Source organism: Diprion similis, chromosome 6, assembly GCF_021155765.1.
Source record: "Diprion similis isolate iyDipSimi1 chromosome 6, iyDipSimi1.1, whole genome shotgun sequence".
Taxonomy (NCBI): Eukaryota; Metazoa; Arthropoda; class Insecta; order Hymenoptera; family Diprionidae; genus Diprion; species Diprion similis.
In genome coordinates, this window is record NC_060110.1 from 20,230,940 (window position 1) to 20,246,121 (window position 15,182).

General features: G+C 43.5%; 1 protein-coding gene across 5 annotated transcripts in view; it reads right to left on the reverse strand.

The window, feature by feature from the left end:
- Positions 1-15,182, reverse strand: part of LOC124407744 (transcription factor AP-2-epsilon) — a 169,823-nt gene that overhangs the window by 45,984 nt on the left and 108,657 nt on the right. For 4 of the 5 annotated variants that reach the window (XM_046884205.1, XM_046884204.1, XM_046884203.1 and 1 more), the window contains exon 2: positions 3,004-3,378. In XM_046884205.1, coding sequence (XP_046740161.1) covers positions 3,004-3,378 — 375 coding nt within the window. Of the gene's footprint in view, positions 1-3,003; positions 3,379-10,473; positions 11,189-15,182 lie in introns of those variants that run through there. The other variant, XM_046884206.1, reaches the window with a different exon arrangement.

Below are 15,182 nucleotides of genomic sequence, written 5' to 3' on the forward strand. Positions count from 1 at the left end.
GGCTCAGTAATTCTTGGCATATTTGCCTCAAAGCTAACCCGCGAGGCATCTGCCTCTAGGGAATGTCGAAGGTCTAACCAGAACTTAATAAGTAAATTACTCTGCACCCTGGCCGACGTGCACCTTGTATAAGCGGAACAAAACTTAAGCTCTCGGACTAAGAAGAGTCTGTCGACGGAGCATTTTCGCTGCACGCGATTATGGCCCGCCTGTATTGAAAATCAAATTAACAACATTCTTCCTTCGATCCAAGGGATTCGATTTAGTGATTAAAACTCGCTTTGGGTATAGTCGAAACTTCCTACCCCTACGATGATCGCAGTCCGAACTACGCTCAACGTTTCCGGCATTTACTGCAGAACGAACAGCGAGTAAGTCGCTCTTACCGCCAATGATTATTAATTTTCACAGCAGGATCTACACCAACGATTGACTCCGCCGAGGTCAATTTGGCTTACTGGTCCAGAAATGGAATTGGCGAAGAAGATGGCTCGGCATCGGAAGGGAGGTAAGACGACGTTGCATAGTTTGTCAACTATACACGCGTTGAACTATTCGCGAGACTGAAACGCTCCTGACTTAACCGCCTGAGTTCACGGCGGTTTTCAAAATATTTCGTTTCGGAGGATTCCTCGAAGGCCACCCCAACCGAGCTCACCTGATGCCGTCCTTAGGTCTGCTCGAATTTCATCGTATATACAGTTGCAAAAATAGGGAAAGAAAACCGGGGCAGGCCCAATTTTTGCACAACGACTCGGGTACGCGACACCTCCGGCATATTTCGCACAACGTTAAACTGTCCTTCGGTGATAATTAGGGTGATTTTTTTCTTCTCTCTTCTTCTTTTCCTGCTTCACTTGTGAAAGCAAGGCGTTCCTCGGGCGGGCCTCTATTATTATCGGGCACAGAGGCAGAGAGAACGACAGAACGAAAACCGTAGGAGAGAGAGAAAGAGAGAGAGAGAGAGAAATGAAGAGAGGCTCGCTGTTCTGCAACACGTGAAAGTTTCAGACCTTCCTTCCCGGATATTTGGACGGACAATAGGTTGGGTACAGCGAATCTCGATGGAAAGATTTTTCACTCGATGGTTCATAACACGTTTTTGATTGTCTCTTTTCCTGTAGTTGAAACCAATCAATGACGATAGGTGCTGGGCAATAAGAGAGCAGTAAGAGAGATGACGAGAACACAAGGACACATATGTCCCGGCCGTTGTACGAAACCCGTTACAGAAACGTACCGTCGCATTTGATTTCGAGTATTCAATCCTACGAATATACCTATCTAACGAAATCATTGTCCTACCATTGATCTGCAGACATAATGTAAGTAGGTACGTGACTTCGAGCTCGCAAGTATCGCTGAAGGCGGTTTTGCGGTATCATTTCGCCAATTGCAGATATTCCCCTTCTCTATTATTTGAACCAAGTTTCGAGACTTTCCTCTGTCGGGCGGTCGTACAACTAGTACCTGTGATCACGAAATATCCTACAAGGGTTTGCGGAATGAAGATTTCCATGCAAATGAAGAAGGCGCAATTAAAAGACTACGCTGAAGGAATTCATGAGTGGGACATTCAAAGAATCATGAAATCCGGTCGTTCCTTTCCTGTGTACACAGGCCGAAAAACAAATATCGTATTATAATAAATGTGAAAAATAGGAAACTGATCTCACGGGGAGATAAACTATCAGTTAGTTACGTGGTGTAAAATTTGTCATGCGTATAGAAATTATTATAAGTGTATACCGAAACATGTACAACCTGCCGACATAAGAATATATTCCTGGAGATGTACGGAACAGGCGGTGAGTAAGGCTTTGCGAACAACGGTAAACCCGGTACATAGTCGTCACAATAAAATATGGAAATGTGACATTTGGCCCCCTCGAGTATCTTGTGACTCGTGCCTCAGGCCTCCTCCCACCTCGTCACGGGGCGAATCACGTATGCTAATAAATCTCTGGCGCAAGGAGTGTAGGCCAAATAGAGACAAAAATGTGCCTTTTCTTTTATAGAGAACCGAAAGAACCGTGGAAGCAGCAGTGCAGAGTTCCTTGTAACCAGGTTTCGTTACATCTCCACGTTCCTTTCGAGATAACCTGACCTTACCTAATCTGACCTAATCTAGCCAGGCCCAGGCCACGTCATTTTCACGGTACTGCATGAGTACATGTACCGAGAAGAAACGATTCCTCCAATTTTTACTTTGTAGAGTTTGAAGATCATTCATGCCGATCATCGATTCGTTACACTGTTACTGACCTCAGCGATCAAGACAAGGAAAAAAAACTGATTTGAAGCATGATTCATGGCACGATTGATGGATTGAACATTTTTGAAACACGTTTTAACTTTTTCGGGAAACAGAAAGCAGAAATCGAAATCAATCAAAGAATCTTATCAAGTCTCAGGACTGCTCTGAGCCCTGTAAATCTAGAAGCGATGGATCGGACAGGTCTGGGTGAAGAAGTGGGTTCAAGAGGTGTGTAAATATCACGACAGGGGTTCAAAGTCACCTTCTCGGGGAGCATCGCGATTGGGATCAATGATGTCACGGTGAAACGTATTGGGTTCGATCTGTCTGATCGATCGATACCACCGGCTATTACCCGCCGCTCCTCGACGGGTCGATCGTCTAAGTAGGGATAATGCTCCGTAGATAATGTACGTGGCCATGGCTACACCATTGTAATGAGGTAGCACGCTGTGCACGTGACCGGATCTGAGTACCGAGCCTGGACTTGGTCGGTATATATCGAACGCACAATATGGGTTCCTGCCCGGATTGGCATTGATATAAATTTGTGCTACACCGGCTACGGTTGAACCGCAACGGTTTAAAAAAAAAAAATACCCATTACCCACGTGATCGGAAAAATTAGACTTGCAAATAAGCGTACGGTATGATCTATTTGCCTTTGGAACAGGTTTCGGCGCATCGGTTGTAGCACCCGTGATGGAAGTTGTGAGAAACTCAAACTAATGGGAAATTGTACTCACCACATGAATGCTCTCGGCGTCCCTCCTGAGGTCGCCGCTTCTTTGGCCAGCCGTAACTGCGGCGGATAGTTGGTTATAGTGGTGCTGATGTAGCGTGTTCAATTGGGCGTACGGATCGCTGACAAGGTAGTCGAGGTGCTGAGGTTGTCCCAGACCAGGGTGCTGAGGACTGGCGGGCGCGTGATGGTGCGAAGGAAAAGGCGGCGGAAAATATGGTGGCTGGAAATCTGAGGCGGTTGGAAGCGAGGCGCCTCCATGGTGCGGCATGCCACCTCCGTTTCCATTTCCTCGATGACCATGGTGGTGCGCCCCCGAATACGGTGACGAGTTCCCACCACCCAGCGAGGATATGCCCCCATGCCCCGTCAAACGGTCCTGAAAATTCCAAGGAAACAGGAAAATTAGGTATTATATATAAAATATATAATATATAAAATTAGGTGGAAGATTCAAGGTCTGAAAGTGAAGTTAAAAGATCTATGTATTTCAGGATGTTTTTATGAATCGTCGAAGCAGCTTGCAGCTTTGTCAATTATGCGATCATCCTTTTCTCGAACACAACAGACGTGAGCAATTCATGAGACTAATGGCTATCCCAGTAAGTGTTGATCCGTGTGGCACATATCGGGGTTAAAAGTTTAACGTTTTAATACCGAGTTCGTTAGCGTTAGGTGAGGCACGTTTGCTTGGACGCGAATCGTGCGAACGAATATATTGTTAATGCGAACGCGTACCGAAGGATGATTAGTAAAAAAATCGTGTGATGACCCTTGCGGGAAAAAATCCATCTTTTAATAATGATCTTTTTCATTCCATTCTCGTGCTTCGTGTAGACGTCGGTATTGAGAGAGCGACGCAGATGCCAACGTTCGTATGTAACGTTATATTCTTCATCTTTGTTAAACGACGCGAGGTGTATTCCGTAAGAAGACGTGCACACATCGACCAAAGCCGCGTACATAACCGCTGCAATTATTAATCACGAATCGGATTGTGCTCGTTCAAAACTAGTCGCGGCCTCATCACTTGGCACCCGGAGCGACTGTCGCGTGACAATACCTCTTCCAACCCTGTCAATAGCTGGCAGGCTTAAGGCTTGTCCTCGCTTTCTCGCACACGAAGAAGGCTTCGAAGCCGACAAAACAAAGTGTCAGAAATTCACTGAGAAGACAGCGTTGAGAATTGTTTGACGATGAGAGAGTAAAAAAAGGAGCACCTACATCCGTACACAAAGAAAGAGCGGTGAAAAGGTCCGACTATGGTTGACTCGGACACAGTAGCTGCGGAATAACAGCTGAGTCGACGGTGAATTTGCAGTAAAAATTGGCCAATCCGATCGCGGATTAACAGACGCCGTTAGAATAGTAATTATATTATGACAGGTTCCGTACATGCCCGGCGAGCGGAGGAAGAGAATTAATGTTGCCGTGATTGCCAAAGGCCAAATGCGTGCAGGCGGGTGTTTGATAGTGCGTGTATGTAGAGTAAACGCGAAAGAGGCGAAGGAGGCGGAGGAGGCGGCAAGACCGGGTTGTCTATGTACATGAAGTGAGACAGAGAGACGTCAGGACTTGGGATACTACCACAAACACATCTTACATGAGCCGATTGGATCTTTGCGTGTCGATGCCGAACGTACTTGCGTTGCGTAAGTCCGGACACCAGGCCGCCTGCGTAAAACTCGATGCAGGACTTGAGGAGTATGAGAAATCAATCACCAAAGCCTGGTTGGCTCTCGCTCCTGTCGACTGACAGATCGTCGGATCACCTCAGAGCCACGGAATTTATCCTGTGGCCGACCGGCTCCGATCCGATCTCAACCCGCTGCAGCGGAGCGCGTTACTCTGTAGCTTCGAATTTTCATCTATCTATGACTGTCAGAAATGAAACAATCACTCTTCCCTGATTATCATGCGTGATTCGTGTGGATTGCGCACTTGGCACGTGCGTGCCGTGCCACGCCTCGTAGACTCTGTTTTATCGGCTGCTCTGAAGTATGGGATTGTTTCAGCTTTTTTAGTGTGAGTAATTACAGATTTTTTCTTCAGTCTGAGTTATCAACGGATCGGATATTGAAAGGTCTTGACGACGAGACGCTGGACTTGAATGTTTTCCAATCGAAATCCATTTACTAAAAATTTGCATTTAATCATGTCTAAGAACGACGAAGACGCGATTAAAGATTTCAACCCAATGATGTTCGATGGATAACAGAATCGATGACCTGCCATTAAAAACGAAGAAGTTTGTAACCCGAAGATTCGTCAATATTTCAACCTGAGAAGCTTTCGCGGCGAATTTCAGCCGGCACAAAATCACACCAGACTCCATAAAGTGAAAATTATGCGTAGTTATGCTTGACTGACAAATGTCTATAAACTTTAACACTCCATTCGGATGTGGTAATCGCAGGGTTCGAGCTAAGAATGCATTATTTATGCACACTAAATGCATATAATTAAGGATACCCAGGTCGAGCACACACGTAGGTATACATATACGTTTTAAAGTGGAAGGGACACCCTAGGGCATTGAAATCTCGCGTATAGCCCGGGGGTCGGTCGAGTGCTGCCTGGGAGTGAAGTATGAACTATGCAAATATCGATTTACCGTATCAGCTGTAAGGGAGCCATTGCAGCCGACTCGGGTGTGACCCCTAAGACGGTGCACCGATCGTGAGATTGCAGCCTGGCGTCGAGACACACACACGGAATCCTTCCGCCCGAGATAAGACTGGATAAGATGTTATTACGAGTGATGAAGTGATGCAGGAAGACGGTCAAGTGGCTCGGAGACTCGAGGGTAGGCAGACAGGAGCCAATATCGAATCGTTTATAAATCGCACTCTTCGGGCCTGAGGCGAGATCGCGGGAACGCGGTGCCCCAGTGATTAGCGAAAAACCAGTGGAATTCCCGTCCGTTCGTTAATTCGCGGGTCTCATGTGTCTCCCCGGAGAAAGTCGGTGAGTGCGGTCGAGACAAGAGAGAGGAAGATGAAAGATGAACTACTCGGACAGGAAGAGGCCAGAAACCTGCGAGGAAGAAAAAGACCCCGCTGATCTAAACTGTCGACGAAATCTTTTAATTGGTCTTCAGTCAAGTACCGCTAGTCGAACCGGTCGGCTCCAACAGCCGGAATCATATATACGGCACGGCTCGAACGCCGATGATTCCGACTGTTTTCAGCCCGATGTGCACCTACCTACATTGTTCCCTGGACAAGTGCGCGTCATTTGTTGAAAGTTGTTTGGAGGTAGAGAGAGAGAGAGAGAGAGAGAAAGAGAGAACTTTTCATATTACATAGAACAGTGGAATACATGTTGCATCGTGAGATAACTTTTGGAAGAAATTCAATTTCTTTTTTTTTTTTTTAACGTATGTTAGGAATAAATTAATGAATATTATACGCGCTGCTTAAACGATCTGATGAACATAAAATAAATCAAAGGGTGACGTGGACTCTCGTCTATGCTAAACTTATTCAAATGCCTCGTTATAAAACAATATTCAATCCTTTTTCAGCGCCACACTAACAGCACTCCGATCGTAAAATGTCACTGAATTATGCAGATAATTCAAGAACCGATAACGTTAGCATTACAATTAATAATAAATCGTTGCTGTTGTGTTTTTACTCAATAACAAAAATCTCCGATAAAGCCGCTGTCAGCGTAAGGTAATCCACCGATAGACAATCACAAGGTAACTCTCTCAGAATCGTGGGGAAGAATTTTGAATGTTATTATCAAATGGATTCAATACGTTTGTGATCGCAACGAAGCAATAACATAAATTCGATTTCGTAAAAATATTTCGATTTCTCATTCATTGCACCCATTGGGCGGATTTTTGTAACGAATAAACTGTTTTATACATCATTTCGAGACCTGATTGGGCACCAAGTTTCTTCGAATCCTCAATATCTTGCTGGCAGGACCCCCCGTGTCAGGTCTCGAGCTGTCTCCAATAATTTGTCGTCGTTTCTCGCGCAACTTATATACGAAGCTGAACTTACTTACTTACATACTTGATACAGAGTAGTATGATATTCGAGCGGTAGTGAGAAAAATGATAATTTAACGAGGGCTCCATACGAGAGTATGATCAGCGCCGTGGAATGAATTCTAGATAATATTACCCGGTTTGAGAATTAATCAACCTGTTACGTAATCCACATCAAACATGCGGCGTTACGTACGCACCCAACGTTGCATTAAAAATACAAGGGTGTGGCGTCGTGGTGAAAACTGTGTTCAAATGTTGCAATTATCGATCGAAAACTTGAATTATAAAAGCTTGTCAAGATATTCGAACCCCCAAAATAGCATTCGTACAATGTTTATGATCAGAGATAAGTGGAGAGTAAAACGTCCGAGTACCTACTTCTAAACACACTCTGGGCTCCGTATGGAAAACAATTTATACCTCCCTGCAGCGGGATCGACGAGAAGACAATGGACTTGTCTGAGATAACGAGAGCCTATAATCTGCGGATCTGACCATCTCGGGTGTTTGTTAAGACAGATGTAGAGCTGATAAACCAGCGGAGTAGAGAACACCGAGTAGGCTGCAGAGCTATCGAAAGAGATGTCTCAGTCCTGGTCAACCCAGGGGCGATAATGCAGCCGAGCATGCATTCGAGGCGAGGCTCCTCGACTCCACCACTTCATCGGCGCCGTGCGTATGCAGGGATCCTTACACCCGGCCATGCGTTAAGCCGTTACTGAGTCCTGATAAAATCTGATGACGTTTACGCCGCTGCCACGGACTCCCGGCATGTGGCAACCCCTGAACGGCTATCCGTCGATTCCATCTTTCGGCGACCCGACCCGACTCGCATCCGACGACACAAGCAACGCATGCAGGCTTCTTCAAAACCCCTTCGCACAATTCTCGTGTGTAAGCTTTAGCTTTATACTGACGTTAAGGTATTATACGTGTGTCTCGCCGGATAACTCGCGGTATCTTATTCCGAGTCCTCGTAACTCCTGAGAAGGATCGCTTTGTTTCCGACTGCATAGCTTCATCGTTCGCTAATGCCACGGTCGAGCAATCTCATTTCAGGAATAGCGAATAATGTGATTACTGGAGAAATTCATTCCGGAGTTAATGCGGTTGTTAATTAATCGTCTAACGAATATATCTAAGTCGTCGAGACGTGTTTTACAAAAGCTGTTCTAGGATTTCTTTTTTTGATTTGTTCGGAATGAAGAAGGTAGACATGTAGGGTTTATATTCGGCGATGTTGCAATTTTTTTGAGAAAGATTGCGAATCCTTGATTTCCATACAACTATTACATAATTCATTTTTGATAACCAATTAACTGGGTTGATTTTCATTAGTACTATAAATATTGAGTTTCCTCGAAAAATAATCACATCCAGTGTGACTAACAATAAACCTCTGGTTTTTCCCATTCGGTCAGAAAGTTACCTTGTACAGTCATTCCTGAACTATTTCTATTTTCCTAATTCTTTCTATTGTATCCGGTTGTATAATTTCCGAGCGACGATTCTGCGTTACGGACAAACATATGAAAGCGCGCAGCGCGTGACATAAAAAAATATGTTGTCGATCTTAAATAACATCAAAAATTTTGAAAAACATATTTGTTTAGTCTGCAGCACAAATAAATAAGGAATTTTCATAAGTTCCTTATCTGATTTTCGTCTTGTTTTTTTTCTTTGTTAACTTTTCATGAATTGATTCTAAAATTTCTCATTTCCTTTGACTCGAGCACACTGTTCGTGACATCGAATGAATAGTGAAATTTTCTCCGATTACAGAATGTAGTTGAGTACATATTTCGAGAAATAGGATTAGGTTACTGGCTATTATGGAATGTGTCGTTAATTAGCAAGGTGGTTTTCGGCGTTAACGTGATTCAAGTACTGCGGATTCCATTGTGACAAAATTTTCCGTTACGAAAGTTTGGAAATCGCTGCTGTAGACATATGGGCGCACTTCTACTATTGTGAAACCACGGTATATACTCACGTATACGTGTACCTATATATATATACGAAGCACTTGAACCGAAAGTAAACGACAACTCGAATCACTATTTATCCGAAGGTAACGATGCGATGCATGCATCCGATGAACGGCGCGAGCGGATTACCCAACTTTTCCGTTTTTTTAATGTTTTTTCTAGATTTTCTATTTTTTCTTTTCCGATATCTACTCCTCGCCGCTTCTTTCCCTACAAATATTTTTACACCTGTATGTATAGACACTCTTGACTCGAAACTAGATAATGGCAATAAATTGTTCGGTTAGATATAGAGAAAGTAAAATAACTGGACAGGTTCCAAGTTCCGAAACTTTAGTCTTATTCTAATGCACTGATGTTTCTAATAACGATTTCCACTCAATAACTGGATTCTTATCTATACTCAAGTTTTCAATTTTCTACCTATCGAATTACCAAAGTAATAAACTACTCCGATAAAAAATTGGCTCGTAATTTGATATTTGATATTTCCTTGAATTCTAGCATGTTTCTCAAATTTTATTTTGCTATTGTTCCGTTATATTCTCTCCTAAGTTCAAATAATACGTCGCGTGAAAAAACTATACGGAACTTGTGATCTGAAAAATTGTCAGGTAGTGAAAAAACAGTACCAATCGTGAATCTGCACTGATGCATATCCTGTGCATATCCGCAATTCCATTAGATGATAAAATACGCCAACTTTTGAAAAATTGCAAGAAAATAAAGACCACAGTGACTTCCTCGTCAGGATCTCATCGTTGACTTGACCACGGCTTTTCAGAATGCAACATACTGCATGTAATCCTTCGAATAGATCAGCCATTTTATTAGACAGGCCTTAAAGTTCGTTTGGTCGACAATGCCCCTGTATAGCATGCATACTGAGACGACAGCCTCCGCTTGGAGTTCCTCAAGCTATTTACGATTTTCTTTTTCAATCGCGTACGGGTACAAGGTGCTGTACATACAGGCAGAGGCCGCAGATACTGTCGCTGCCCTACACTAAGACCATAGAATATTGAACATTTTCTTGGAACTCGATTCTCCATTCAAGGTTCACCCCGTGGGTTACACGACGTCAATTCCACGCTGACAAGTATCCTAAACGGGGGAACTGTAAGCTGTATCTACTGTATAAAAACGGTCCATGGACTACTCGGTGTCTGACTGTTTAAATAAATTTCATACCATTTTCCCTTGATTTTCAGTACGAAGAAAACATTTTTGGTGATAATTCAGCTGCTTGTAATTATGCAGACTTGAATTTTCACATCGGAATCTTTTTTACCGACTTAAGTATAATGACATTCAAAATTCGAATCAAAAATACGTACAGAGATGATAAGATTGTATTGCATCACGACTAGATAATGAATTTTTCTGAGAGACACGAAGCCAGGATGTAACAGTTTCGCATTATCGGTGAAGTGGAGTGAAAAGTGAGTCAATGAATGATTCGGATATAGTTTTGTACCTCGACCTCGATGACGGTGGTCATGTCGACATGAGGGGCGTAACAGAGGGCCAGTTTGTCGGCGATTGGCGCCTCTGACCGCGGCGGAAATACCCCAAGGACCTCCAGTTTGCCGGTTTGAATCGAGGAGGCCTCTCTGGCCACCTCCTCGAAGAACACGACACTCTGATCACCCTCCAACTTTGTCACAAAAACTCTCACCAAACACACTTCGGAGACACGCACATCACAGAATCTTGAATTGACGGTTTTTATCGCTTCGCTAACGCACGCGAACGCACCATAGAAGACTGAATATTTCTATTCAAAAGGGTTCGAGTAAAATCCTCGAAGGAAAAGCTTTTATTCGCGTATAATCCTCCACCTGGTAGATCACTCAAAACACGAGCTTGCAAGGATCGCTCTAAACTCTAGTTACTCGTTGCGTTTTTCTCAACTACATCAGTCCCGTAGCCTGCCAAAGTTGATCGATCATATTTTGGTGACGACAAAAAAGCCGATCTTGGAAAAAAACGAGAAGGTATTTATCATCTGTACATTGCAGGCCGTTGCAGAATTTCGAATCAGTCTCAGTCCCGAAAAGATCGACTAGAAGAATTACCACGTGCAAAACGGTGCGATATCATGATGTAAAAAAGGGCAAAAATTTGCGGATGAAAAAATGCATCGGATATAAAGTAACCGGAAGACTAGAGACGGAGCGCAGTTGCAGGCGGAAGCCGAAGCGTATCTCTTTTTCCTCGCTTCTGTTTTTTTTTTTTTTTTTTTTTGTTTCTTTTTCTTATATTCCTTTCCTCTTTTTATCCCTCCGGATCCCCGAACCGTCGGCGGCGCGAGGTGTGCGTGCCTCCGTCTTCTACCCTGCAGGGCCGGTTTCGGCGATCGGAACCGATCGAACAGCTGATCGCTCCAGGGTGGTCTTTGCTCGCCCGACTGCGTATTAACCGAGCGCGACCTCGGTCGGCGGATGGAAGACGACAAACGGAGGACGGCAGCGACGGCGACGACGACGACGACGACGACGTGTTGCCAGGTGCTCTTGCTAGGAGCTACTACTACTGACTATAGAACACCGATGCGCGCCGTTCTCGTACGGTATATGCGGCGTAAACTCGAACGGGCCGAAATCCTGCCCGAGGGTACTCTCCACCACGTGGCTGCCAGCCCCACCACCGACTTTGTCGCCACTTCCAACGACGAGGGGACGCCCCTTCGGCCACGCGATACCCCGTCGGCGCGCGAACCTCGGGATAAACGGGGGTGGGGGAGGAGGAACCGGATGGGGGCAGAAGGAGGGGGACTCGCAAGTATTTATCCTATGCTCCGATGAATATGGGTTCAAATCTCTGCCTCTGCACGCACACGCGGGATTCCTCATCCGATCCGTCTTTTTCTTTACATTCTATTCAGCTCAGAGCTGCGGAAGCTCCCGATGCCGAAAGTCGATCTCTGAGATTCGCATCAGAGGTATCTACTGTTTTTTTATAACCACATTCAAAATTTTCCTGGATGCTGTAAATCTGGGCGATTACTCAGATGGTCTGTAGGACCTTGCAACGAGAAATACTTGACAGAACTTTTTAGCAGGCACATACGTATCGATTGGAATTTTTGAAATAAAATTTTACGGTAATTATATATATATATATATAAGTATCGAAATTTTCTTTACAATTTCTGATCTGTACACTTTCACTTATATTTAATTACTTACCTATATTTGGCCGGAAATATACTTAAGTGGCCAAAAACGGTACATCCAACCTATTACTCGCTACTTTCATCGCTTTGTTTCAAAGTGAATCCCAACCACATTAGCTGGTGAAGTTTTCATTAGAATTGGTAAAATCGGACGTTCGATTTGAAAATGAACACTTCCCGTCCATATCAAATTCATTTACAGGAAAATATGCGATGCACGAACCAGTTTTTTTTAAGGGAAGAAGAGCGCTCGAAGAGGTTCTAGAGTTCACATTTTCATTCCGCGAGTAACCGACGATCTCGATTTTAAATAATGATATGCACGACGACCAGGTCATGGTCCGGCACAAACTATGACCAGGACAACTCGATTGCGATTCTTCGAAGGCCTTGTAGTTCCAACAATTCTTTACAATTGTGTCACTGACTCATGTAGTACGCACTTCTTCATATGCATAAATATAGCTTGTACAGAAATACTTGAGAAAAAACAGGACTTTATTATTTTCTCTTCATCCTTTTTACTCTTTTCCCATTCCTTTCCAAAATTAGCTTATTTCACGATATATTTAAACATAAGCTAAGTTTTATGTGCAGTACTTTGTTTATAATAATGTAGTAGCCGAATATGGGATTACTTTTTTGTGGAGTAGTATTAAACCCTTAGAAATTTTTATACCAACAACGAAAGAATATGTTTGAACAGATTTTCCCGATAAAAAGACTGCAGCTGCAGAACAATTCTTCCGATGAATTCCACTTTCCGTTCAGCTTCTTGGCGGTGATTTTTTTCCTAAAAAGTTTATCGAAGAATTTTCTCGAATGTGAAAATAGCTGCAGCGGTTTAATAACGCATAACTTGAGTGAACATTTTCATCCCAGCTCAAGCTACGCTCACCGGACCTGCGGGTTGGGAGGTCAAAGAAGCTATATACCTATATATATATATATATATATATCGATTTTTTTATCCAAGCCCTGTTAGATGTGATACGGATATATGCCCACGTGTGGCGATGAGAGGATCCCGTTACGTGGGTCGAGCGTCATAATTGGAGTAGCTATTCGGAAAAATAGAAATAAAAAAATATCCGTTTCGATTTTATCTTAAGAAACCGTTAGATTATACATCCTAGGTAAAAAGAAAAAAGAAAAGATATTTGATTCGAATACATTCTTATTTGCATAGATAATGCGAGCTCACTATTATATTTTATGGATATAGAATGTTTATCTAATCAGAGCGCGCGGTTTCTTTTCACACACCGTCTACTGCGACGTGCCTCTATCCATCCCACCATGAATGAAAATTCCTCACCGATCTTAGATTTCAAATACAAGAATTAAGATTTGACAACACGGTGATTATCACATTCTTCCCCTTCTTTCCTGTCCATGAACAACAAGCTTTTGCTTTTCGACACTCTGTGGTCAACAGCGATGAAAACACCAAAGTTCAATATCGATTAGAAAACGAATTCCGAGCACGTAAGGATACGCAAAGTTGTGCAGCCCGTGTTTCTTCGATGTAAATTAGGCGCTGATCGTTTCACTCGTGATTCTGGACCGCAGGCTAAGAGCTGCGGGGCTGACTTAACAACGCTTATACTACTGTTAACGTGTCGATTCAGTTCAAGTTTATATTTACAACTGCTATACGCATGACGTGTTTGCTCATTGTTAGCTGGAGGAATGACCTCCCATTGACTGCCGAAATATAATCAGATCAGTTAGATATTTACGCGAGGCAAATCGAGCGTCGGACAAACACCCCAGTAGTAGAAGCCTCGTGTATAGTCAGCCAGAGGCGATGGCGAATTCGAATGCGCATCTCGTTTTAAAAGCGCAGCCACCTTGCACCACCTTGCATGTTGATGATAAATTCAGATTTCCGAATCAGGTTCGCCTTTCGCATAATTTCTATGAGCTTAGAGAATCGGTATAGTAATGCGGTACTCGAGTATAATTGATTTCTTCGGAATCATCATTCACCAGAGATGATGAGCAAATATTTTTACGGAAGAACAAAAGTCTTGTGTAAACCTTTCGGATTAAAATTAAACGCGTTTCTCTCGCGCGGTCTTTTTTTCGAAAAATTTGCATTTTTAGTAAGTGTTCTGCTCGCCGGTTATCGGAAATTTCTTTCGTGTAGGTATAATGATTTGACGCTGCGGGAACTTGGGGTCACGATTGATGAATTACCACACGTACAACGCATACATTGAAAATTGGTATTTTTCAATCAACGTTGAATATCTTCCGCAGAAGAATTTCAGCTGATTATAATTATATGCGAGAAGAGTTGTTTTTGACTTTGTGTGCACTGCAATAAATCACTGAGACACCGACTCTCCTGCAGACTTTCTACAATCGAGTCATTACAATACCGAAAAGAAGAGAGTAAGTGCAAAGTATCGTTTGCTTTGCGGGCCAGGATCGTCGGGAATTCTTTCCGCGAAATTGTCGAAATACTGATGGATAGAGTAAAAGCAAAGGTGTTAGAAAATGGTAATCGAGAATACTTCGTTGCACCCGCGACGTTTGGGCTAATGGAGCAGGCGTGAATATATGCTGACGTGTAAATTGTAGAAATTTGTGATTCCGCGGCCGAGAAATCGTTAGTTAGGAAAGAAAGGCTGCATCGAAGACTCAAGTAGGTTTAATTTATTCCCAGATTTGTTTATACGCGGTTCCTGGCTAAATCTCCTTACTTACACCTCGCCACGGTTCGTCAGGCAGTGTCTCTGCCGCCTTGGGATCGAACGATTCAACCAACATCGAGTGATATTACAATACGGCTCGCGCGTAATTTTTATACACGGTGAATGTACGTGGGAAACCCGAGGATGCTGCGCGGTGTTAAATAACGTTAATGTAAGCTAACAGACGAGCACACAAAACTCACCGGATATGTGTTTGGATAAAATATAAGAACAACGGGCGAGCTGCTCGCGCTGGGCGTACGTCGCTTGCCCACAAAACGAATGGATTATAAAATTAGTCGGGCA